The sequence below is a fragment of the Chamaea fasciata genome, unplaced genomic scaffold (assembly GCF_029207755.1).
Source record: "Chamaea fasciata isolate MVZ Bird 193981 ecotype frontalis unplaced genomic scaffold, bChaFas1.0.hap1 SCAF_30, whole genome shotgun sequence".
Taxonomy (NCBI): Eukaryota; Metazoa; Chordata; class Aves; order Passeriformes; family Sylviidae; genus Chamaea; species Chamaea fasciata.
In genome coordinates this window covers 812,139-834,056 of record NW_027094115.1, presented here as the reverse complement: position 1 = coordinate 834,056, position 21,918 = coordinate 812,139, and the positions used below count along the sequence as shown (strand labels likewise).

The following is a 21,918-nucleotide window of genomic DNA, read 5'->3' as shown; positions in this document are numbered from 1 at the left end:
CGTCTCTGCGCCAGCTCTGCCCGGAGCCAGTCTCCTCACATGCTTTGTGCACAAGCACCCTCCCTGCCACTCACCGTGTTGTAGTTCCAGATGGTTTTCCAGGACCCGCTGACGGTGTTTTTCTCAATGACTGCCACGTGCCATTGCCTGTTGATGGTCACAATTTGGGACTGGCCACCAACGATGACTTGCGTGTTGTTGACGATGCCGCCGGGAATCTGCTGAGACTAAAAAGCCAAGGGAAAGAAGAGGTTTTGCCTTTGAAGGGAGACAGTGATGGCCCCAAAGCATTAGAAAAATCCCTGCTACAAAGGAAGTGCTGCCCCTAGGAGGTGCCAGCACATGCCTGAGTCGTTTCCAAAGGACCCGGAATCAAGGCTGTGGTTTTGGGCAAAGGCCGTAGGAACTCTTTTCATGGATTCAGTGAATCACTGCTGCATCTGACAGCTGTCATCTGGCGCCTTTAGAGGTCGATGAGTGCGAGAGGACTGGCCACACTTAAACCGAGCTCAAGGTCGTCAAGGGAAACCTCAGCTGACCCATTGCTCTGTTTCAGCATCTGCACCCTCAAGCAGGAACCTCTCAAAAGAGGAGATGCCAGGCAAGCACGGCATCACGGTTGGCCTTGGACAGCACCTCTGAAGCCCCTCCTCTTTGGTTCCGGAAAGGTAAGGGCTAAGGTTTTCTTACTTGTCCATTGCCGTTGCAGTACTTCAGATCGACGACTCCCAGGACATTGAGGGTAATGCATGATCCCAGGTTCACTTGGAGTCCTTGGAAAGCAAGAAAGGAAGAAACAAAACCCGGTGAGCCTATGCCTAAGACCTTGACTGCCATTCAAATGGTCAGCAAGCTCTGACCTGAGGGGCAGTCGTACTTAGGACGACCCTTTTTCTTGACTGGCCATTACAGGGGAGCTCTGTGTGAGCTGCAACACTCTGGGCCCAAATGTAAGCCTCCGGAAGCTTCCCGGAAAAGAGTTTTGTACGGGTCATTTATGGGCGGCACTGGCACCGCCCCCTTCCAGTCCTGATCTGCGGACGGGCCGAACACTTTGTGCTGAAGCCCTTGTTTTTTGTGCGTCTCAGAAGTGGAAGAGCAGCAATTGTGCCTTAGTCATTCCCCAAGGGAAACAAACGCCAGGTCACACAGAGACAGAATTCCTTTGCTTGCGCTCACCGTGAACTTCATAAGCCATGTAGGTGGTGAGTCCACTGCACATAGAGAAGACGTCTGCTCCGTAAGAACTGAGGTTGTTGACCAGTCCATTGGCAACAAAGGTGATCTTCTTGGTAGGTCTTCCGAAGCCGATCTGGTTCTAAGCGTCAAATAACAGCATTCACAAGGATCAGAGCTGGGATCTGGTTCCCGCTAGGCTTATTCCCTAGGGGAAAGGCTGTGCAATAGGGAGACGCTCTCTTGCGCCCCAAAGGAGAAGGGAGTCTGGCCAAGAGCGGCTGCAGTGCAAAGTTCTGAGCTGAGCAATGCAAGTTTGGTACTGAACGGTCTGCGCAGGACTTGGAGATCTTGACAGGCCAAGAGAATCAAGGCCCTTGAAGGGCTCCTCAGAGCAAGGCTCTGGCCCTGCAAGCTGCGGCGCTCAACATCCTCACAAAAATGGGAGATGAGCAGAGGAATGCTGCAGCCCCTTTCTTCTTTCAGCAAAGCATTCCTAGGGAAAAAGTCCCAAACCCCAGTGCTGCTGAGAGAAAGACAATCCTGCCCCCTGGGACAACCTTGTCCACTGCAGAAGGAAAAAGCGCGTGAAGAAATGGGCCAATGATCTCCAGGGTCGGGACTCTGCTGCTCCTTGGCAATCTTACCCTGCTCTCCTGTGCCAGGCGGGCCAGATTATTGAAGCTGGGCATCTCACTTCTGTTCATGATGGAAATGTAGCAGGTGTTCTGTTGCGGGACTTTGGTTGCAATGACGCCCTGTAAAATAAAGTTATTGAGCACTGGCATTTCATTCTTTCAAGCCTTGGGATCGGAGAAAACTCTCTGTTCAAACAGGAACAAAGTCCGAGAGATCCTGCCCGAAATTGTGCCCTCAGCACGGCCAGAAAAAGGAAACAAGCCCCGTCTCTGCGCCAGCTCTGCCCGGAGCCAGTCTCCTCACATGCTTTGTGCACAAGCACCTTCCCTGCCACTCACCGTGTTGTAGTTCCAGATGGTTTTCCAGGACCCGCTGACGGTGTTTTTCTCAATGACTGCCACGTGCCATTGCCTGTTGATGGTCACAATTTGGGACTGGCCACCAACGATGACTTGCGTGTTGTTGACGATGCCGCCGGGAATCTGCTGAGACTAAAAAGCCAAGGGAAAGAAGAGGTTTTGCCTTTGAAGGGAGACAGTGATGGCCCCAAAGCATTAGAAAAATCCCTGCTACAAAGGAAGTGCTGCCCCTAGGAGGTGCCAGCACATGCCTGAGTCGTTTCCAAAGGACCCAGAATCAAGGCTGTGGTTTTGGGCAAAGGCCGTAGGAACTCTTTTCATGGATTCAGTGAATCACTGCTGCATCTGACAGCTGTCATCTGGCGCCTTTAGAGGTCGATGAGTGCGAGAGGACTGGCCACACTTAAACCGAGCTCAAGGTCGTCAAGGGAAACCTCAGCTGACCCATTGCTCTGTTTCAGCATCTGCACCCTCAAGCAGGAACCTCTCAAAAGAGGAGATGCCAGGCAAGCACAGCATCACGGTTGGCCTTGGACAGCACCTCTGAAGCCCCTCCTCTTTGGTTCCGGAAAGGTAAGGGCTAAGGTTTTCTTACTTGTCCATTGCCGTTGCAGTACTTCAGATCGACGACTCCCAGGACATTGAGGGTAATGCATGATCCCAGGTTCACTTGGAGTCCTTGGAAAGCAAGAAAGGAAGAAACAAAACCCGGTGAGCCTATGCCTAAGACCTTGACTGCCATTCAAATGGTCAGCAAGCTCTGACCTGAGGGGCAGTCGTACTTAGGACGACCCTTTTTCTTGACTGGCCATTACAGGGGAGCTCTGTGTGAGCTGCAACACTCTGGGCCCAAATGTAAGCCTCCGGAAGCTTCCCGGAAAAGAGTTTTGTACGGGTCATTTATGGGCGGCACTGGCACCGCCCCCTTCCAGTCCTGATCTGTGGACGGGCCGAACACTTTGTGCTGAAGCCCTTGTTTTTTGTGCGTCTCAGAAGTGGAAGAGCAGCAATTGTGCCTTAGTCATTCCCCAAGGGAAACAAACGCCAGGGCACACAGAGACAGAATTCCTTTGCTTGCGCTCACCGTGAACTTCATAAGCCATGTAGGTGGTGAGTCCACTGCACATAGAGAAGACGTCTGCTCCGTAAGAACTGAGGTTGTTGACCAGTCCATTGGCAACAAAGGTGATCTTCTTGGTAGGTCTTCCGAAGCCGATCTGGTTCTAAGCGTCAAATAACAGCATTCACAAGGATCAGAGCTGGGATCTGGTTCCCGCTAGGCTTATTCCCTAGGGGAAAGGCTGTGCAATAGGGAAACGCTCTCTTGCGCCCCAAAGGAGAAGGGAGTCTGGCCAAGAGCGGCTGCAGTGCAAAGTTCTGAGCTGAGCAATGCAAGTTTGGTACTGAACGGTCTGCGCAGGACTTGGAGATCTTGGCAGGCCAAGAGAATCAAGGCCCTTGAAGGGCTCCTCAGAGCAAGGCTCTGGCCCTGCAAGCTGCGGAGCTCAACATCCTCACAAAAATGGGAGATGAGCAGAGGAATGCTGCAGCCCCTTTCTTCTTTCAGCAAAGCATTCCCAGGGAAAAACTCCCAAGCCCCAGTGCTGCTGAGATAAAGACAATCCTGCCCCCTGGGACAACCTTGTCCACTGCAGAAGGAAAAAGCGCGTGAAGAAATGGGCCAATGATCTCCAGGGTAGGGACTCTGCTGCTCCTTGGCAATCTTACCCTGCTCTCCTGTGCCAGGCGGGCCAGATTATTGAAGCTGGGCATCTCACTTCTGTTCATGATGGAAATGTAGCAGGTGTTCTGTTGCAGGACTTTGGTTGCAATGACGCCCTGTAAAATAAAGTTATTGAGCACTGGCATTTCATTCTTTCAAGCCTTGGGATCGGAGAAAACTCTCTGTTCAAACAGGAACAAAGTCCGAGAGTTCCTGCCCGAAATTGTGCCCTCAGCACGGCCAGAAAAAGGAAACAAGCCCCGTCTCTGCGCCTGCTCTGCCCGGAGCCAGTCTCCTCACATGCTTTGTACACAAGCACCTTCCCTGCCACTCACCGTGTTGTAGTTCCAGATGGTTTTCCAGGACCTGCTGACGGTGTTTTTCTCAATGACTGCCACGTGCCATTGCCTGTTGATGGTCACAATTTGGGACTGGCCACCAACGATGACTTGCGTGTTGTTGACGATGCCGCCGGGAATCTGCTGAGACTAAAAAGCCAAGGGAAAGAAGAGGTTTTGCCTTTGAAGGGAGACAGTGATGGCCCCAAAGCATTAGAAAAATCCCTGCTACAAAGGAAGTGCTGCCCCTAGGAGGTGCCAGCACATGCCTGAGTCGTTTCCAAAGGACCCAGAATCAAGGCTGTGGTTTTGGGCAAAGGCCGTAGGAACTCTTTTCATGGATTCAGTGAATCACTGCTGCATCTGACAGCTCTCATCTGGCGCCTTTAGAGGTCGATGAGTGCGAGAGGACTGGCCACACTTAAACCGAGCTCAAGGTCGTCAAGGGAAACCTCAGCTGACCCATTGCTCTGTTTCAGCATCTGCACCCTCAAGCAGGAACCTCTCAAAAGAGGAGATGCCAGGCAAGCACAGCATCACGGTTGGCCTTGGACAGCACCTCTGAAGCCCCTCCTCTTTGGTTCCGGAAAGGTAAGGGCTAAGGTTTTCTTACTTGTCCATTGCCGTTGCAGTACTTCAGATCGACGACTCCCAGGACATTGAGGGTAATGCATGATCCCAGGTTCACTTGGAGTCCTTGGAAAGCAAGAAAGGAAGAAACAAAACCCGGTGAGCCTATGCCTAAGACCTTGACTGCCATTCAAATGGTCAGCAAGCTCTGACCTGAGGGGCAGTCGTACTTAGGACGACCCTTTTTCTTGACTGGCCATTACAGGGGAGCTCTGTGTGAGCTGCAACACTCTGGGCCCAAATGTAAGCCTCTGGAAGCTTCCCGGAAAAGAGTTTTGTACGGGTCATTTATGGGCGGCACTGGCACCGCCCCCTTCCAGTCCTGATCTGTGGACGGGCCGAACACTTTGTGCTGAAGCCCTTGTTTTTTGTGCGTCTCAGAAGTGGAAGAGCAGCAATTGTGCCTTAGTCATTCCCCAAGGGAAACAAACGCCAGGGCACACAGAGACAGAATTCCTTTGCTTGCGCTCACCGTGAACTTCATAAGCCATGTAGGTGGTGAGTCCACTGCACATAGAGAAGACGTCTGCTCCGTAAGAACTGAGGTTGTTGACCAGTCCATTGGCAACAAAGGTGATCTTCTTGGTAGGTCTTCCGAAGCCGATCTGGTTCTAAGCGTCAAATAACAGCATTCACAAGGATCAGAGCTGGGATCTGGTTCCCGCTAGGCTTATTCCCTAGGGGAAAGGCTGTGCAATAGGGAAACGCTCTCTTGCGCCCCAAAGGAGAAGGGAGTCTGGCCAAGAGCGGCTGCAGTGCAAAGTTCTGAGCTGAGCAATGCAAGTTTGGTACTGAACGGTCTGCGCAGGACTTGGAGATCTTGGCAGGCCAAGAGAATCAAGGCCCTTGAAGGGCTCCTCAGAGCAAGGCTCTGGCCCTGCAAGCTGCGGAGCTCAACATCCTCACAAAAATGGGAGATGAGCAGAGGAATGCTGCAGCCCCTTTCTTCTTTCAGCAAAGCATTCCCAGGGAAAAACTCCCAAGCCCCAGTGCTGCTGAGATAAAGACAATCCTGCCCCCTGGGACAACCTTGTCCACTGCAGAAGGAAAAAGCGCGTGAAGAAATGGGCCAATGATCTCCAGGGTAGGGACTCTGCTGCTCCTTGGCAATCTTACCCTGCTCTCCTGTGCCAGGCGGGCCAGATTATTGAAGCTGGGCATCTCACTTCTGTTCATGATGGAAATGTAGCAGGTGTTCTGTTGCAGGACTTTGGTTGCAATGACGCCCTGTAAAATAAAGTTATTGAGCACTGGCATTTCATTCTTTCAAGCCTTGGGATCGGAGAAAACTCTCTGTTCAAACAGGAACAAAGTCCGAGAGTTCCTGCCCGAAATTGTGCCCTCAGCACGGCCAGAAAAAGGAAACAAGCCCCGTCTCTGCGCCTGCTCTGCCCGGAGCCAATCTCCTCACATGCTTTGTACACAAGCACCTTCCCTGCCACTCACCGTGTTGTAGTTCCAGATGGTTTTCCAGGACCCGCTGACGGTGTTTTTCTCAATGACTGCCACGTGCCATTGCCTGTTGATGGTCACAATTTGGGACTGGCCACCAACGATGACTTGCGTGTTGTTGACGATGCCGCCGGGAATCTGCTGAGACTAAAAAGCCAAGGGAAAGAAGAGGTTTTGCCTTTGAAGGGAGACAGTGATGGCCCCAAAGCATTAGAAAAATCCCTGCTACAAAGGAAGTGCTGCCCCTAGGAGGTGCCAGCACATGCCTGAGTCGTTTCCAAAGGACCCAGAATCAAGGCTGTGGTTTTGGGCAAAGGCCGTAGGAACTCTTTTCATGGATTCAGTGAATCACTGCTGCATCTGACAGCTGTCATCTGGCGCCTTTAGAGGTCGATGAGTGCGAGAGGACTGGCCACACTTAAACCGAGCTCAAGGTCGTCAAGGGAAACCTCAGCTGACCCATTGCTCTGTTTCAGCATCTGCACCCTCAAGCAGGAACCTCTCCAAAGAGGAGATGCCAGGCAAGCACAGCATCACGGTTGGCCTTGGACAGCACCTCTGAAGCCCCTCCTCTTTGGTTCCGGAAAGGTAAGGGCTAAGGTTTTCTTACTTGTCCATTGCCGTTGCAGTACTTCAGATCGACGACTCCCAGGACATTGAGGGTAATGCATGATCCCAGGTTCACTTGGAGTCCTTGGAAAGCAAGAAAGGAAGAAACAAAACCCGGTGAGCCTATGCCTAAGACCTTGACTGCCATTCAAATGGTCAGCAAGCTCTGACCTGAGGGGCAGTCGTACTTAGGACGACCCTTTTTCTTGACTGGCCATTACAGGGGAGCTCTGTGTGAGCTGCAACACTCTGGGCCCAAATGTAAGCCTCCGGAAGCTTCCCGGAAAAGAGTTTTGTACGGGTCATTTATGGGCGGCACTGGCACCGCCCCCTTCCAGTCCTAGATCTGTGGACGGGCCGAACACTTTGTGCTGAAGCCCTTGTTTTTTGTGCGTCTCAAAAGTGGAAGAGCAGCAATTGTGCCTTAGTCATTCCCCAAGGGAAACAAACGCCAGGTCACACAGAGACAGAATTCCTTTGCTTGCGCTCACCGTGAACTTCATAAGCCATGTAGGTGGTGAGTCCACTGCACATAGAGAAGACGTCTGCTCCGTAAGAACTGAGGTTGTTGACCAGTCCATTGGCAACAAAGGTGATCTTCTTGGTAGGTCTTCCGAAGCCGATCTGGTTCTAAGCGTCAAATAACAGCATTCACAAGGATCAGAGCTGGGATCTGGTTCCCGCTAGGCTTATTCCCTAGGGGAAAGGCTGTGCAATAGGGAAACGCTCTCTTGCGCCCCAAAGGAGAAGGGAGTCTGGCCAAGAGCGGCTGCAGTGCAAAGTTCTGAGCTGAGCAATGCAAGTTTGGTACTGAACGGTCTGCGCAGGACTTGGAGATCTTGGCAGGCCAAGAGAATCAAGGCCCTTGAAGGGCTCCTCAGAGCAAGGCTCTGGCCCTGCAAGCTGCGGAGCTCAACATCCTCACAAAAATGGGAGATGAGCAGAGGAATGCTGCAGCCCCTTTCTTCTTTCAGCAAAGCATTCCCAGGGAAAAACTCCCAAGCCCCAGTGCTGCTGAGATAAAGACAATCCTGCCCCCTGGGACAACCTTGTCCACTGCAGAAGGAAAAAGCGCGTGAAGAAATGGGCCAATGATCTCCAGGGTAGGGACTCTGCTGCTCCTTGGCAATCTTACCCTGCTCTCCTGTGCCAGGCGGGCCAGATTATTGAAGCTGGGCATCTCACTTCTGTTCATGATGGAAATGTAGCAGGTGTTCTGTTGCGGGACTTTGGTTGCAATGACGCCCTGTAAAATAAAGTTATTGAGCACTGGCATTTCATTCTTTCAAGCCTTGGGATCGGAGAAAACTCTCTGTTCAAACAGGAACAAAGTCCGAGAGTTCCTGCCCGAAATTGTGCCCTCAGCACGGCCAGAAAAAGGAAACAAGCCCCGTCTCTGCGCCAGCTCTGCCCGGAGCCAATCTCCTCACATGCTTTGTGCACAAGCACCTTCCCTGCCACTCACCGTGTTGTAGTTCCAGATGGTTTTCCAGGACACGCTGACGGTGTTTTTCTCAATGACTGCCACGTGCCATTGCCTGTTGATGGTCACAATTTGGGACTGGCCACCAACGATGACTTGCGTGTTGTTGACGATGCCGCCGGGAATCTGCTGAGACTAAAAAGCCAAGGGAAAGAAGAGGTTTTGCCTTTGAAGGGAGACAGTGATGGCCCCAAAGCATTAGAAAAATCCCTGCTACAAAGGAAGTGCTGCCCCTAGGAGGTGCCAGCACATGCCTGAGTCGTTTCCAAAGGACCCAGAATCAAGGCTGTGGTTTTGGGCAAAGGCCGTAGGAACTCTTTTCATGGATTCAGTGAATCACTGCTGCATCTGACAGCTGTCATCTGGCGCCTTTAGAGGTCGATGAGTGCGAGAGGACTGGCCACACTTAAACCGAGCTCAAGGTCGTCAAGGGAAACCTCAGCTGACCCATTGCTCTGTTTCAGCATCTGCACCCTCAAGCAGGAACCTCTCAAAAGAGGAGATGCCAGGCAAGCACGGCATCACCGTTGGCCTTGGACAGCACCTCTGAAGCCCCTCCTCTTTGGTTCCGGAAAGGTAAGGGCTAAGGTTTTCTCACCGGTAAATTGCCATTCCAATTCCCATTGCCAGTTCCATTCCAATTGCCATTGCTATTGCAGTAGTCCAGCTCCACAACTCTCAGGACATTGAGGGCAATGCATGATCCCAGATTCACCTGAGGTCCTTGTAATGGTGAGAAATAAGAGACAAAACCGTATGAGATAATGTGCACTACATTGGTTGCTCTTCTACTGATGGGTGGTATTTTTGCACGGGACCTGCCAGGTTCTGAAGAGCCGCTGCACTGGGAATGTTTGAGCTGTGTGAGGGACAGATTCTCTTGGCGTCTCCAAAGAGCAGCAGGTGTGTGACTCAGCAAGGAATGCTTACAAAGACGTGCTCTTGAACACTCTTTGAGATTTCCCGTGCAGAAATCGGGGCTCTGTTGCGCTGCCTTTTGTGAGTCCCAATGGCTGGGCATTACATGGTGAGGTTGTTGCCTATTCATTGGTGCAGTCACGTGGGCTGTGACATTCGAAAGAATCCTACCAGGTGTAGGGGGAGAATGGGATTGTCCCCCCTGGGAGAAACGTGCAGGGGAAGAAGCTTTTTGTATTACTGTTATGAAGCGCAATAGTTTCTTTACTGCCTGGGTCAACTCATTAGCAAGCCATGACCGGTAGGACTGCGCTTCTTCTACCGAACCTTCTTAATGACTGGACAGTACAGAGGAGCTTCGTGCGGGTCGAAACAGTCTGGGCCCATTAAGCTTCTCAGAAAGGAGCTCTGAGGGTTTTGTTGAGGTCATTTATAGGGGTTGTGAACCCACCCTGTTGCAGTCCGGATCTGTGGAAATGCCTAACAATTTGTGCAACTGCCCTGGAGCCCTAGGTGTCTGTGTGTCTAAAAATGGAAGAGCTGCAATTATGCCTTGGTCATGCCCCAAGAGACAAAAAGGACAGGTCAGTAACACTGAGAATTCCCAATGCTTGCACTCACTGTGAACTTCGTAAGCCATGTAGGTGGTGAGTCCGCTGCACATAGCAGTGATGTCTATTCCATAGGAGTTGAGGTTGTTGACCAATCCATTGGTGACAAAGGTGATCTTCTTGGTAGGTCTTCCAAGACCGATCTGGTTCTAAACAACAAATACCAGCATTCAGTAAGCTCTGTGCTAGTAAGCTTATTCAGCTGTCAGAGGATGACTCGGGGCTGGGTGTTTGAGCCCCAACTGCCTTTAGGGACACCTTTTAATCACCTGGGGGCCTTTGGGACCACTGGCAAGCCTTGAAGGCAGCAGCCAAGGCAGAGTTTGTTCCAAGGGAGTCAAGGTGCAGGGAGCATGAGGGGAACTGGCAGTGCAAGGAAAGTGCTGGAGAGGAGAGTGGCCGCTCTGTGGAGCCAGAGCTCCTTCCAAAGCCTTTGCTCAGTCTCTGCTCTCGCTCCTCAGAGGCACATGGGCAGTTGTCTGGCAGGAGAAATCTCTTCCTGGTTTCTTTCTGCCCTACAGGTCTTCCTGGTATTTAAAGTGTGAGTTTTTACGGACTTCGTTCTCACATTTCACGGAAAGTCTGTGTTTGGCAAATGTAAAATGCTGAATGCTGAGATGATTTTTATAATGTCTGTGCTAATGTGGATGGTTGAACTAAAGGAACATGTTGCATAATTTTGTTCAAAACCTTTGAAAGCTTACTTTTAGATTTTTTCTGTAATATTGCCGTATTTGTCCTTTTTAAATTAGATCTTCTGAAGAAATTTTTTTTGACTTTGAGCATGAGAAATTATGAAATATACTTAAGAAAAATCTACATCGTAGATACTACGACAGTAAAAAAAGAGTCAATTATATAATAATAAATAATTGTAAAAATAATCTAACTACTCTGGGTCTTGGACTCAGCATGATGAACCTGCACTAGAGTCATTGAATGAGGATTTTGTAGGTTTTGATTGTTTACAAATATTGTAAGTGAAAAATTTTACCACAAATTTCACCACTAAAATGTCTTTTTATTTACCCTTTAGTTAAGAAGGTTTGGAAAAAGTTGTGTATCTGACAAAAAATGATTTTTAACTACCGTAAAACATTCAAACATTCAAAGCTACTGCTAATTTTGTATCTTACCATGTTCTGTGAAGCCAATTGGGCCAGATTTTTAAAGCTGGGCATCTCATTTCTGTTCATGACAGAAATGTAGCAAGTTCTCTCTTGCATCAGTTTGGTTGCAATGATACCCTGTAAGAAAAAGTTATTGACCATTTGCAATTCAGTTTTTCAAGCCTTGGGATTGGAGAAAACCTTTTGCTAAAACAGGAATGAATGCCAAGATTGGCTACCCCAAAACGTGCACCCAACATGGTCAGAAAAAGGAAACACCCCATCCCTGGGCCAGCTCGACCAGGAGCCAGTCTCCTTGGATGCTTTATGCACATTCCATGCCACTTACCGTGTTGTAGTTCCAGATGGTTTTCCATGAGAAGTGATCGCTCCTTTGTTCAATAACCACTATACGTGTTTGACTACTGAGAGTCAGATTTTGGAAAACACCACCAACAGAGACCTGGCAGTTGTTATCTGTCTGCTGAGACTGAAAAGCCAAGGCAAAGTAGATGTTTAGTCTTTGAAGGGAGGCAGTGATGTCCACACAGTTTTAGAAAAATCACTGCTACATTGGAAGTGCTGCTTTCTAGTAAGCACCACTGCAATCTTTGATTGGCCTCTGGTGATGGGGACCTTAATCTTTACTCCAAAGATGACTTGCTGATTTCCAATTTTTGCTGAGACTCAATTGAAAAATGAGACAGTTTTAGATTTTCAGTCAGTGATCTCCCAAAATTTTTAGTAAAATCTTTGCTAGACTAGAAAATGTTCTACCCCACAGAGAGTGCCAGAGTTTCATCTGTCAGAGAAGATTTCAATTTGTTTCCTCCAAAGGGGTGGTCAAAGAAAAAGATGATCTCATGAAGTGGGAAACATAGAAAGAGCAGTCATTCATGTGGAAATCGTTCACTTGTACTCACATAATCAGCTAGGGCTGGAGTCAGGACAAGTCCAAGAAGGACTGCAGTCAAAATCTGAAATGAAAATCAAACACAAAAGTGTAACTGTAAAATTGTCTGGCTGACAAATCTGGCCGTGAGAATCCTCCTTCCCTTTTCCTAATCTGATGTTTAAGGGTTCTCCTTCGATGCTGTTTTGCTTTCTCTCTGGGACTGCATCAGTGCCCCGAAAGGGAGTCACCCTTGCTTTACCCCAGAGTGCTGCAAAGTAGACACATTTCACACTTGCTCTTTCAAGAGTTGAATCTCAAGTTGTTTCTCGGACCTGTGCAGACACACACAGGTATTTTACACGAGTGAGGAGAAAGCTTTCCCATTCCTTCCGCTCTGGCATTACAGGGAAGAGCTTGACCCACTAGGGCAGTGCTCCAGTTGTGCAAAAGCATTGACAATAATGGTCGTGGATTAGGCTTCCTGTTTTCTGAATAATGTACAGTCAAGCCGTGAAAAGTTCCTTACCTTCTCAGCTGCTCTGGGGAACAGGGGCTGAGTTGCTCATTCTGGAGGAGCAAAACGCCCCCAGAGAAAGCCTTAGTGCTCCAGAGAGGCAGAAGCCCTTCTGAGGGATAAAGGAATGGGTTTGAATCAAAGTTTCAGTTTATAAGGAAGAAAAGCATGCATACTTACAGGGAGATTCATCCTGACTGCAGAGCTGATGCTCCTGCAAGTAGAAAGAGCAGTGTGAACCCTCCACCTTTTATATGTTGTGAGAATTAGGTGTGGAAGGATTGAGTGTTGCAATAAAATTATTTTGTGATTTGTATCCCTGCTGCATTTCACTGAAAATTATTTCCTGCTGTAACCACTTGATAAATATGGGGATTGTACTTCTGCAAATTTTGACCTAATAATTATCAGATAAAGCTTCATTTCTAGTAAAAAATTAAATATGCTTTATAGTAACTTTCTGACATGTACTAATTACTTCAGAAACTTCACATCAGACTTTACGATCAGAGATAGCCTTGACTTTGGGCAAACAAAAAAACCTGGTTTCAATTAGTCTGAATAAATAAAAGCCTTTGCACTTTCCAAAATGCACCTTATGTTCTTTGTAACCATAGCATCCACCAAAATACATGCCCCAAGTACAATATGGCCACTGAAAACTGTTTTACAAGAATCACAGAATCACAGAGGGCCCACAAGGATCATCAAGTCCAAGTCCTGGGTCTGCACAAGAACAATCCCCAGAAGTCCCACCCTGTACCTGAAAGCATTGTCCAAACACTCCCTGAGCTCCAACACGCTTGGTCCTGTGACCGCTTTTCTGGGGAGCCTGTTTCAGCTCAACCTTTTTCTAATACCCCACCTAAACCTCCCCTGACACAACTTCAGGATGTTTTCTCGGGTTCTGTCACTGGTTACCAAGACAAGAGATCAGTGTCTACCCCTCTTCCTTCCTTCACAAAAAAAGTCTTAACTGGAATGAGGTCTCCCCTCAGTTTCCTCCAGCTGAACACACCAAGTGCCCTCAGCTGCTTCTTACACGGCTTCCCCTCCAGGCCCTTCACCAGCTTTGCTGCCCTCCTTTGGAGGTTCTCTAATAACCTAACATCTTTCTTATATTGCAGTGATCAAAACTGCACAAAATATTCAAGGTGAGGCTGCCCCAGTGCAGACCAGAGCAGGACAACCCCTTCCCTTGACCAGCTGGCAATGCTGATGTCCCCAAGGACATGGATGTCCCTTCTAGCTGCCAGGGCAGTGCTGATTCACATTCAACTTTCTGTCAGGCAGGACACCCAGGACCCCTGCTGTGGCACAGCTTTCCAGCATCTCATTCTTCATTCTGCATTTATATCCAGGGTTACCCCATCCCAGATGCAGAATGCGGCATCCTGTTGAACTTCATACAGTTGGTGATGCCCCACCCCTCTAATTTGTTGAGGTCCCTCTGCAGAGCCTCCCAGAATTCAAGGGAGTCAACTGCTCCTCCCCATTTTGTATCATCTGCAAACTTGCTTTGCATCCCTTCCAGTTCTGCACCCAAGTAATTTATTAAGGTCTTGAAAAGCATAGGTCCAAGGATGGAGCCCTGTGGAATCCCTCTAGTGACCAGTGCCAGTGTGATGTCCCTCCATTCACTACACACCTTTGTGTCTTACCAGCGAGCCAGTTGCTCACATACTGCATGATGTGTTTATCCAACTGTAGGCTAGACATTTTGCCACTGATACATTTGAAAAAGAAGATTATGTTGTCCTCCACAGCTCTGGTTAGCTTTAACTCCAGTTCAAACTGAAATGTTGCATATATACGGGTATGTCTGTGGAGGTCCTTCTGTTATTAGGTAGCAACAGTTTATTTTCTGTGGTGATCTAAATATCTATTGACATAGATAGTGCTGAAGAGGGAGGTTTTGAATACTTGTTTTTATGTCACAGAATATTGGAAGCTTCTGAGTCGGAAGGGACCCACAAAGATCATCCAGTCCAATCCCTGGCCCTGCACAGACACCCCAACAATCCCACCCTATGCCTGGGAGCATTGTCCAAATGCTCCTGGAGCTCTGGCAGCCTTAGGGCCGTGCCCATTCCCTGTGGAGCCTCTTCAGTGCCTGACCACCTCTCAGGGACCACCCTGATATTCAACCGAACCCTCCCCTGACACAGCTTCATCCATTCCCTCGGGTGCTGGCACTGGTCACAGAGAGCAGAGATTGGAGCTGCCTCTCCACCGCCCCTCGGGAGGATTGTTGAAGGGCTCAATCTCCCCTCTGTCTCCTCCAGCTGAACACGCCAAATACCCTCAGTTGTTCCTCCCATAGCTTCTTCTTGAGACTGTCTTCATTGCCCAATGCCAAGTTTTCATTTTGATTCTGCGAACAACCCCGGCCTATGGCATGGAAACCACTTTTCAGCTGCAATACAGCAGCTGGTTTTAAAAGGCAGTATGGCTACATGTGAGGGTTTATACATAAAAACAAGGTCTAAAAGTTATTGCACGTGCAATATCAAAGTGAATTCTAGTATCAGTTTCACTTTTTGAATCTGCAAGGCCAAGCGACGTTTCTGATACGTCCCGCTGCACCAAACGGGCATTACATTCCTGGTTGCTTTACGAGCAGCAGTGTCGGTGTGGATTTGTGAGGGATGGACCGCGCTCTCCCTCCCTCACTGTTGCCCCACGAGGAACACCGAGAAAGCCCCTGCGCTGCCGCTGCCCGTGAGGAATTCACCCTTTGCTGAAGGAATAAACGAACGTGCTTTTGCCGCTGCATGGGACGGCTTGCAAGGGCTGGAGGGAGCGAGGCTAAGGCGGCGTCGGGCCGTGAGGACAGCGGCAAAGGGCGAGAAAGCCCTGCTGAGGCGACGGTGCCTCAGCGGACCTGGCAGAGCCTCACTTGCACATTTATGTCGTTGCAGCTTGGTTAATTTACAGTTCTTGAGGCAATTTTTACCCCCCAAACCGGCATCAGGCCTGCTGAGGGTGTCTTCAATCAGAATATCTATTTTGTGTAAACAAAGGAAAAAATCCTTCAAAAATCAGGTCCTTTCAAGATCTCAAATTTGTCTTAAAATACATGAGGAAATTCAAACACATTTATTAGACTGTGTGATGGCATTTTAATTATACTCAACGCATTCTTGGACTTTTTTTGTTCGTAGATTTTCAGGTGTTTTTTAACTTCATATTCTGTCTGCTGTAGGATAAGCAGGAAAACAGAGTTAAGACTGGATAAAATCCTGCCGCTTTGTTACACTGATGTGGAATGCTTATGGGTTGTACTCACACAACTTAAATTAAAATTTAAAGGAAGCTCAGGCCTCGCCCTTGTTGAGAGACATCATTTCTGGCGAGGTAAGCAACTCCAATCTGCACTGTTAAGAATATTTCTAGACCTGTATACTTAAGTGGACATATTGAGACTTGCAGTGTTGATGTCTCCTGAGGTTCACTGGAGTCTTTGCTGTCATGTCCCTATTTAGAAATCTCTTTTTTAGTCTCATTCTCTTCTTGGATCAATCAAAACCTGAACCAATTTAAATTTGACCAGTAAACATTCTGAAATGGGATGACATCCTAATTAGAGCAAGAAACCTTCCAGGGTGCCGTATTGCAAGCACATTCCCTGGGTCTGGAAAGAGCAACTGCCTTGCTTCATTTGAAGGTTCAGTGCTAGTTCCATGTCTTGTGCAAAAGTTTGAAATGTTACTGCAGGACACATGGTCAATTAATTTATTTTGATAAAATAAAAAAAAGATTTGAGATGTATTAAGAGTTACAATGTGTAATATTTTAACAAAATCACTGTCTGTGATGTTAAAGTAGTTTTGCGAGTAGCTGGACCTTGCTGATGGTGTTCTGCTCTCCTGTTGGAGCTTTAAGCGGGCGGTATTGCAGCAGGCATTGTCCCTTGCCAGGAGCAGCTGTGCCCTGTTATTCCCTGCCTGGAGACCGGGGAGGCTCTGGTTGGAGCGGGCAGCGGCTACCCCGGTTTGCCCAAGGCTGCCGCGCTCTTGGTGCTGCGCGGTGGCCGCGGGGCTGCGAGATCGGCACCACAGACTCTGCTCCGGTCACATCCCGGCTGCCTGGGGCGTGTGGAATCGTGTGTGACAGAGCTCACGGCCCCCAGGGAGACATTCCCGGGGCCTGCCAACAGGATCAGGGAGGAGGGCTGTGCCTGTGGGATCTCTGGATGGAGAATGCACTGTCAAGTTGGAAAAGGAGAGGAGAGTCTCTCCAGAAACCCCAGGCAAGTCAGACAGGAGCTGTTCTTTAAAAGCTGCAACCCTACGGTTGCTTTTCTTTGGAGGTGTTAAAAAACCCTTGGGTGCCATTTCGCTTTGGTTTGCACATCAGTTGACTCTTAGAGTCCCCAGTAGGCTTTCCCTGAAGAAAACAGGCTGCTGCGTCCTTTCCTTAGAGTAACCCTGGGGTGTTCCTGAGTGGGTAAAGCGTTTCTTAGAGTAACTCCTTTCAAAGAGCAAGGAAAGGGCCTCTGAGCAAGGAGGGAAAGTAAAGATGTGGTGTTTTCCGGACAGAGAGAGTTGCTGAAATTTTCGATGAAGGAAGTAGGCTCAAGCTTTTTGCTTTACTTTTAGCCTAACTAGAATTCAACTCTTTCAAATTTCCAATTTACAGTTGGTTAGAGTATGCTTCTTTTCTTCCTGTGTTAAACCTTTATGAAACATTCTTAAATAGCATCTGTGTTTAACTCCAGACTGCATTTAATATGCTTCATAATTTTGTTTTTCCACCTTGATTTCTGGGTTGATTGGAATAATAGTGTGTCTGTCTATTTGCAATTGGCCGGATGGCATGGCAATGCTTATTTCTAAAATAAAACATTGCAATTCTTACTATATTGGTAAGATGTTAAAATAAAAATAGCTTAGTTATGCTGATCTTTATAAATCCAGTCTTCAGTTTGCCTGGTTTTAAATGGTTAATGTAGAAGATGTAGCAAAGTAATAGGCAGTTAATTTATCTTAACTTTCAAATGTGAAATACCTTGCTCTAAGAAGTTTGAGCCTGATAAGGGCTTAGATCCTGAAAGAAAAAGAAAAACTGATTAGATTTCCACTGAGAAAATAAGAGAACACTGTAGTGGAAATTTTTCCAACTTAGTGTTGGAAATGTACCAGGAAAAGGCACTTAAAAACTGAGCTGCATCATTCTAGACGTATACAGTGAGCACTTGTTTATTTTGGAGCACAAAGGCTCTCAGCAGCAGACTCACCAGGAGCTGGGCAAGCAAGGTAGGAGGGAATTCCTCTGCACAGGGCCTGGACCTGTTTTCCTAATGGGTTCAAGCTTTGTATTCTGTTCCTGGAGATAATGAAGCCATTCTCTCTGGGTTGCAATTGGTAAGGCCGGGGTCCCTGAGCATCAAAGAAACAAAGCCAGAAAACAGCATTTAGGAAAACCAGCACTGGAGTTCAGAACTTCTACACACTTTAGTGTGGGGTAAGAGGTTACTCCCGGGCAATGTGACTTTTGAGGGAACTTTTAGAGCAACTCAGCCATGCTGAGAATGTGCTCTTCAGTTCTCTGCATGTGTAGGAACAAGTGCTTTTCACTGAAAATCAATTGACTTTTGCACCACTTTCAGCCACTGTCCTACCTTGTCTCCTGTGGGGGGTGCAGGAAAGTGTTTGCCAAGCCAAAACCTCTTGCTGGTTGTAGCAATGATGCAAGTGTTCTTTGAAAACACCTTGGTTGCAACATAGCCCAAATATAATTAAACGAAAACCACTTTTTGTTGCAAACAATATACAGGGAAAGAAAAGTGCATTGCTAGAGAGAGGCACTGGTTAGAAGAAAGGCTTCCTACAGTGCAAATAGTCACAGGGAAAGAAAAATATTGTTTCTTCCAATTATACTGTTTAGGTAAATGTGTCATGGAGGCTGACGAGAGACTTTTGTAAAAGGTAAATTACTTCCTTCAGTACTGCCACGTGTATGATGTGTTCTCCTGCTTAGGGCACGTGAAGGAATTTGCTGCTGAAAAGCTAACACAGGACACAGTGCACCAGAAACAGTCCCAAGGTTGAAGGAGCATATTTTTAAGTATTTCCTCTGAAATCTGGTGACATTTTACAGAATCAAAGAAGCAACCAGGTTGGAAAATACCTTTGAGGTCATCGAGTCCACCTCATGACTTAACACTTCTTTGTCCACCAGACCATGGCAGTGAGTGCCATATCCAGCCTCTTCTTAAACCCCTCCAGGGACAGTGACTCCACCACCTCCCTGGGTAGCCCATTCGAATGCCCAGTCACACTTTCTGTGAGTAAGTTCTTTGTAATGTCCAGCCTACACTTCCCCTCGTGCTGAGTCCTCTTGTCCTATTCTAAGTTGCCTGGGAGCAGAGATGAACCCCCACCTGGCTGCACTCTCCTTTCAGGGAGTTGTAGGGAGTCCTAAGGTCTCCCCTGAGCCTCCTCCAGGCTCAACAGCCCTAGCTCCCTCCACACAGGGCTTGTGTGCCAGATCCTCTGCCAGCCTTGTTGCCCTTCTCTGGACACACTCCAGCATGTCAACATCCTTCCCTTTTACGGGAAAGTGATAGGTATACTTACAGGCAACTTCATTTGGATGGTAGGCCAGGCCAGCTCCGCTGCTAATTGATGTGTACTCTTACTTTTTATACATAATATCCCAAAGTTAAATCTGAAAATGGGTTTACCTTATTGGCAGGTGCCCTGTGTTCACAGAAGCATGACGAGTTTCCTGGGGAAGTGCTCTGATAAGAGGAGGCTTTGATACCTGCCCGATTGAATTCATTGCATACAGGGAAGTGAGGGAAAACTGGTCATGGTAAGCTCAATGTATTTAACAGTCACTTTTAAATGGAAAACAATGATGGTAGGAAGCCAAGCACAGATTCCCAGTAAGTTTGTAGTGATGCTTTGTGCCAACGTGGCAAAGGACTCAGCCTGAAGCTGTGCCTCTAACCAAAAGCACCATTCAAACCAAGGGGGTGGTAATCTTGCTATGTTAAAAATGTTAAGAGAGTCCCTGGGGATGATGAGGTTGTTTCTAAATCATAGGAATTGCTGAGTTCTTTTGCTGACCTTCCTTTCTGAGCTCGTTCAGGATCTATTGTCTGCTTGTCAGACACGGCCCTGAATCTTCAGAGCCCCTTCAGGAAAGTAGCAGCTGATAATGAACTAAGGGCTGATTTGAGAAAGGGGCCAGAATCCAGAGGTAGCAAAATGTGTGTGAGGGAGGAGCAGTGACATGGGGCATTTTATATCTCCTGTTATTTAGGAAGTAGATTTTAATCTTTCTCTAAATTTGATATACAGAGCCATGGCCCAGGAGCCTGTGGTAATTTGGATTTGCTTTCTTGCTGTGCTGAACTAAAGGTTCCAGGTTCCAGAAGCAGCACTCCCAGAGGAGTTCACTTCCCAACTCCCCAAGTGCTTTGTATTTGACAACAGTTCTGCCAATCCCTGTGTGCTGATTGTGCCTTTGGCTGCAATTCAGGGTGGGTTTGCACACTAAAGCTTCCTCTGCATTGCCAGACTGTCACAATGGGGACTTGGTGTCGCTCTGATCTGATGTCTCTGAATACTCTTCTCCTCTGCCATCCATTGCCAAGGATCATTGTTGTAGCTGTTCCTGGAAAAGCCAGGGGATCTTACATTCTTTGGTAAGGGGAGGCCCAATTGTCACTTGTGCTGCTCAGGACCACACTCTGTCCTTCTGTTCCAGCCTGGGGCCCTGCTGGGGCTCCATGAGTGCCGAGGAGGTGCAGCACTCTGCCAGTGCTGTGATTGGTGCGCTCAGCTTTTCATCTGTTTCACATACATTCAAACTTTGCTCGAGGTGCCAAATATGGTGAATCAAAGTGATAAACTACCAAGGGGAAAGATTCATAGGTCTTCTAATCAGACTGATTTGTGGAGGCCACATGGAGACAGGTTATGTCCTTAGCCTTCAAGATGCCAGATACACATCAAAGTCTTACTTTGTATGCTAGAAAATCCTCTTTTAGCCTCTGGAAATTGCCTAAATTGAGCCCTCCCGAAGAAAGGTGAGAAAAACCAAGCTGTACAATCCTCCTCTTCTCTCCAGTGTCATTAGCAATGAGTTGGAAAGCGGTTTTGTCTCTAGCTTCTACCAATCCAAGCAAACTTGGCCATTGTAGAAGAGCATCACCCTTGAAGCCCTGACCCTCCATATCTTCCATCAGCTTCTGAGTTTTTGAGTAGTTTCTGTGGCAGATGCACAACTGAGGCACTTGCCATTATGCACAGCTCATGGATCTAATGACAGCAGTAGCAGAGCCAGAAAAAGGGGCGGGGTATGGGGCTTTGTATGCATAAGACCCTGTTTTCTTTCAAGTACAGGTTTGTCTCTGTGTTCTCTTTAAAGCCCTGCTCAAGGCATTCTGTTTCCATAGCAAATTCTTGTCCCACTGTGCAGCAACCCCCCAAGGATAAGAAACATTCCAGAATTCACCTTTTCCTCAAATTACGGTTTCATTCTGTGCACACACGTTTTCATGTGTTTTTTTCTGCTCCGTGCTGTCTAGCAAGAGTAAAACTGATTAAATTATTTCTGGTTTCATCCTTGAAGCTGGAGCTTGAGGATTTTCTTTTAACTATGGAATGTGATTAATTCTATCCTTGAGCCACAGTTTTCTAGACTATGTCATGCTGCCTTTATCTAGAGCATGGCATGCTCACCTGAGTGCAAATGGGAGAATGGAGAATTATATTGGTTTTTAGAGGTGTTGCTTCACTCTTTACCTTTTCTCCCACTACGTGCTGACTCCCTGATAAAGTAGATATTTATGAAAAGTACCTGGAGAAAAACCCCATGAGTCACCGTGAGAGTTTATTGTCATCATGTAATCTCAGTATAACTTGACTGAATCCTCCATTACATGTTTAAATTTCTGATTTTTAATCAGACTTGAACTGAAATGCTGCAATTTTACTTTTCACTTGATGTTCAAGGGTTTCCCTCTTTAGCTGGTTTTTAGTGGATGACAGTGTCAAATAATGGGTGAAATACTTCTGGCAATTTTATAAGTTATTCTATAGCTTTATAATGTTTCATCAAGGTAACATAGAATGTATTTAATTTTTTTTGGCCTTATGAAAAAAACAGAGAAATTTCGTTTTGTGTGAAAATAAACGTTGCTGTGCTTTAACTGTAACACCCTGTTAATTGTTCTGTAATTCCACAGAGACCGCCCTTCCCCTAAAAAAGGGAAATTCACTGCTTTGCCCTTCATTCCTTCTGCCTTTTGTGCCCCCTGAATCAAGATTTGTTGTACCATGCACACCCTGGGGTTTGCCCAGCTCTCTGGCTGTGCCTTGTGTTGAGAGCTGGCAATGAAAAGAGCATTTGAAAGGTTCAAATGGGGCAGAAGGGAGACAATAAAAATGTTTCCATGGAAGTTTCAAAGATGATTCAAGGGTAGATTAATGAGAAACAAGCCATAGG

General features: G+C 47.6%; 3 protein-coding genes across 3 annotated transcripts; all 3 read right to left on the bottom strand.

Moving 5' to 3' along the window:
- Positions 1-15: 15 nt before the first annotated feature.
- Positions 16-2,011, bottom strand: LOC136302782 (gastrokine-1-like). Its single transcript, XM_066206324.1, has 4 exons — positions 1,824-2,011; positions 1,180-1,318; positions 691-773; positions 16-227 (listed from the first exon to the last, which is right to left on the bottom strand). Exons 1-4 carry the CDS (start codon positions 1,962-1,964, stop codon positions 36-38), a joined length of 555 nt encoding a protein of 184 aa, XP_066062421.1. The 5' UTR covers positions 1,965-2,011; the 3' UTR covers positions 16-35.
- On the bottom strand, positions 1,974-8,217 carry LOC136302614 (uncharacterized). Its single transcript, XM_066206077.1, has 13 exons — positions 8,062-8,217; positions 7,418-7,556; positions 6,928-7,010; positions 6,312-6,464; positions 5,982-6,092; positions 5,338-5,476; positions 4,849-4,931; positions 4,233-4,385; positions 3,903-4,013; positions 3,259-3,397; positions 2,770-2,852; positions 2,154-2,306; positions 1,974-2,000 (listed from the first exon to the last, which is right to left on the bottom strand). The coding sequence occupies exons 1-13, from the start codon at positions 8,200-8,202 to the stop codon at positions 1,974-1,976; spliced, it is 1,515 nt and encodes a 504-aa protein (XP_066062174.1). The 5' UTR covers positions 8,203-8,217.
- On the bottom strand, positions 8,212-14,175 carry LOC136302613 (gastrokine-1-like). Its single transcript, XM_066206076.1, has 10 exons — positions 14,118-14,175; positions 13,824-13,992; positions 12,637-12,703; positions 11,971-12,024; positions 11,397-11,537; positions 11,075-11,185; positions 9,949-10,087; positions 9,008-9,132; positions 8,392-8,544; positions 8,212-8,238 (listed from the first exon to the last, which is right to left on the bottom strand). Exons 1-10 carry the CDS (start codon positions 14,173-14,175, stop codon positions 8,212-8,214), a joined length of 1,044 nt encoding a protein of 347 aa, XP_066062173.1.
- Positions 14,176-21,918: the final 7,743 nt, after the last annotated feature.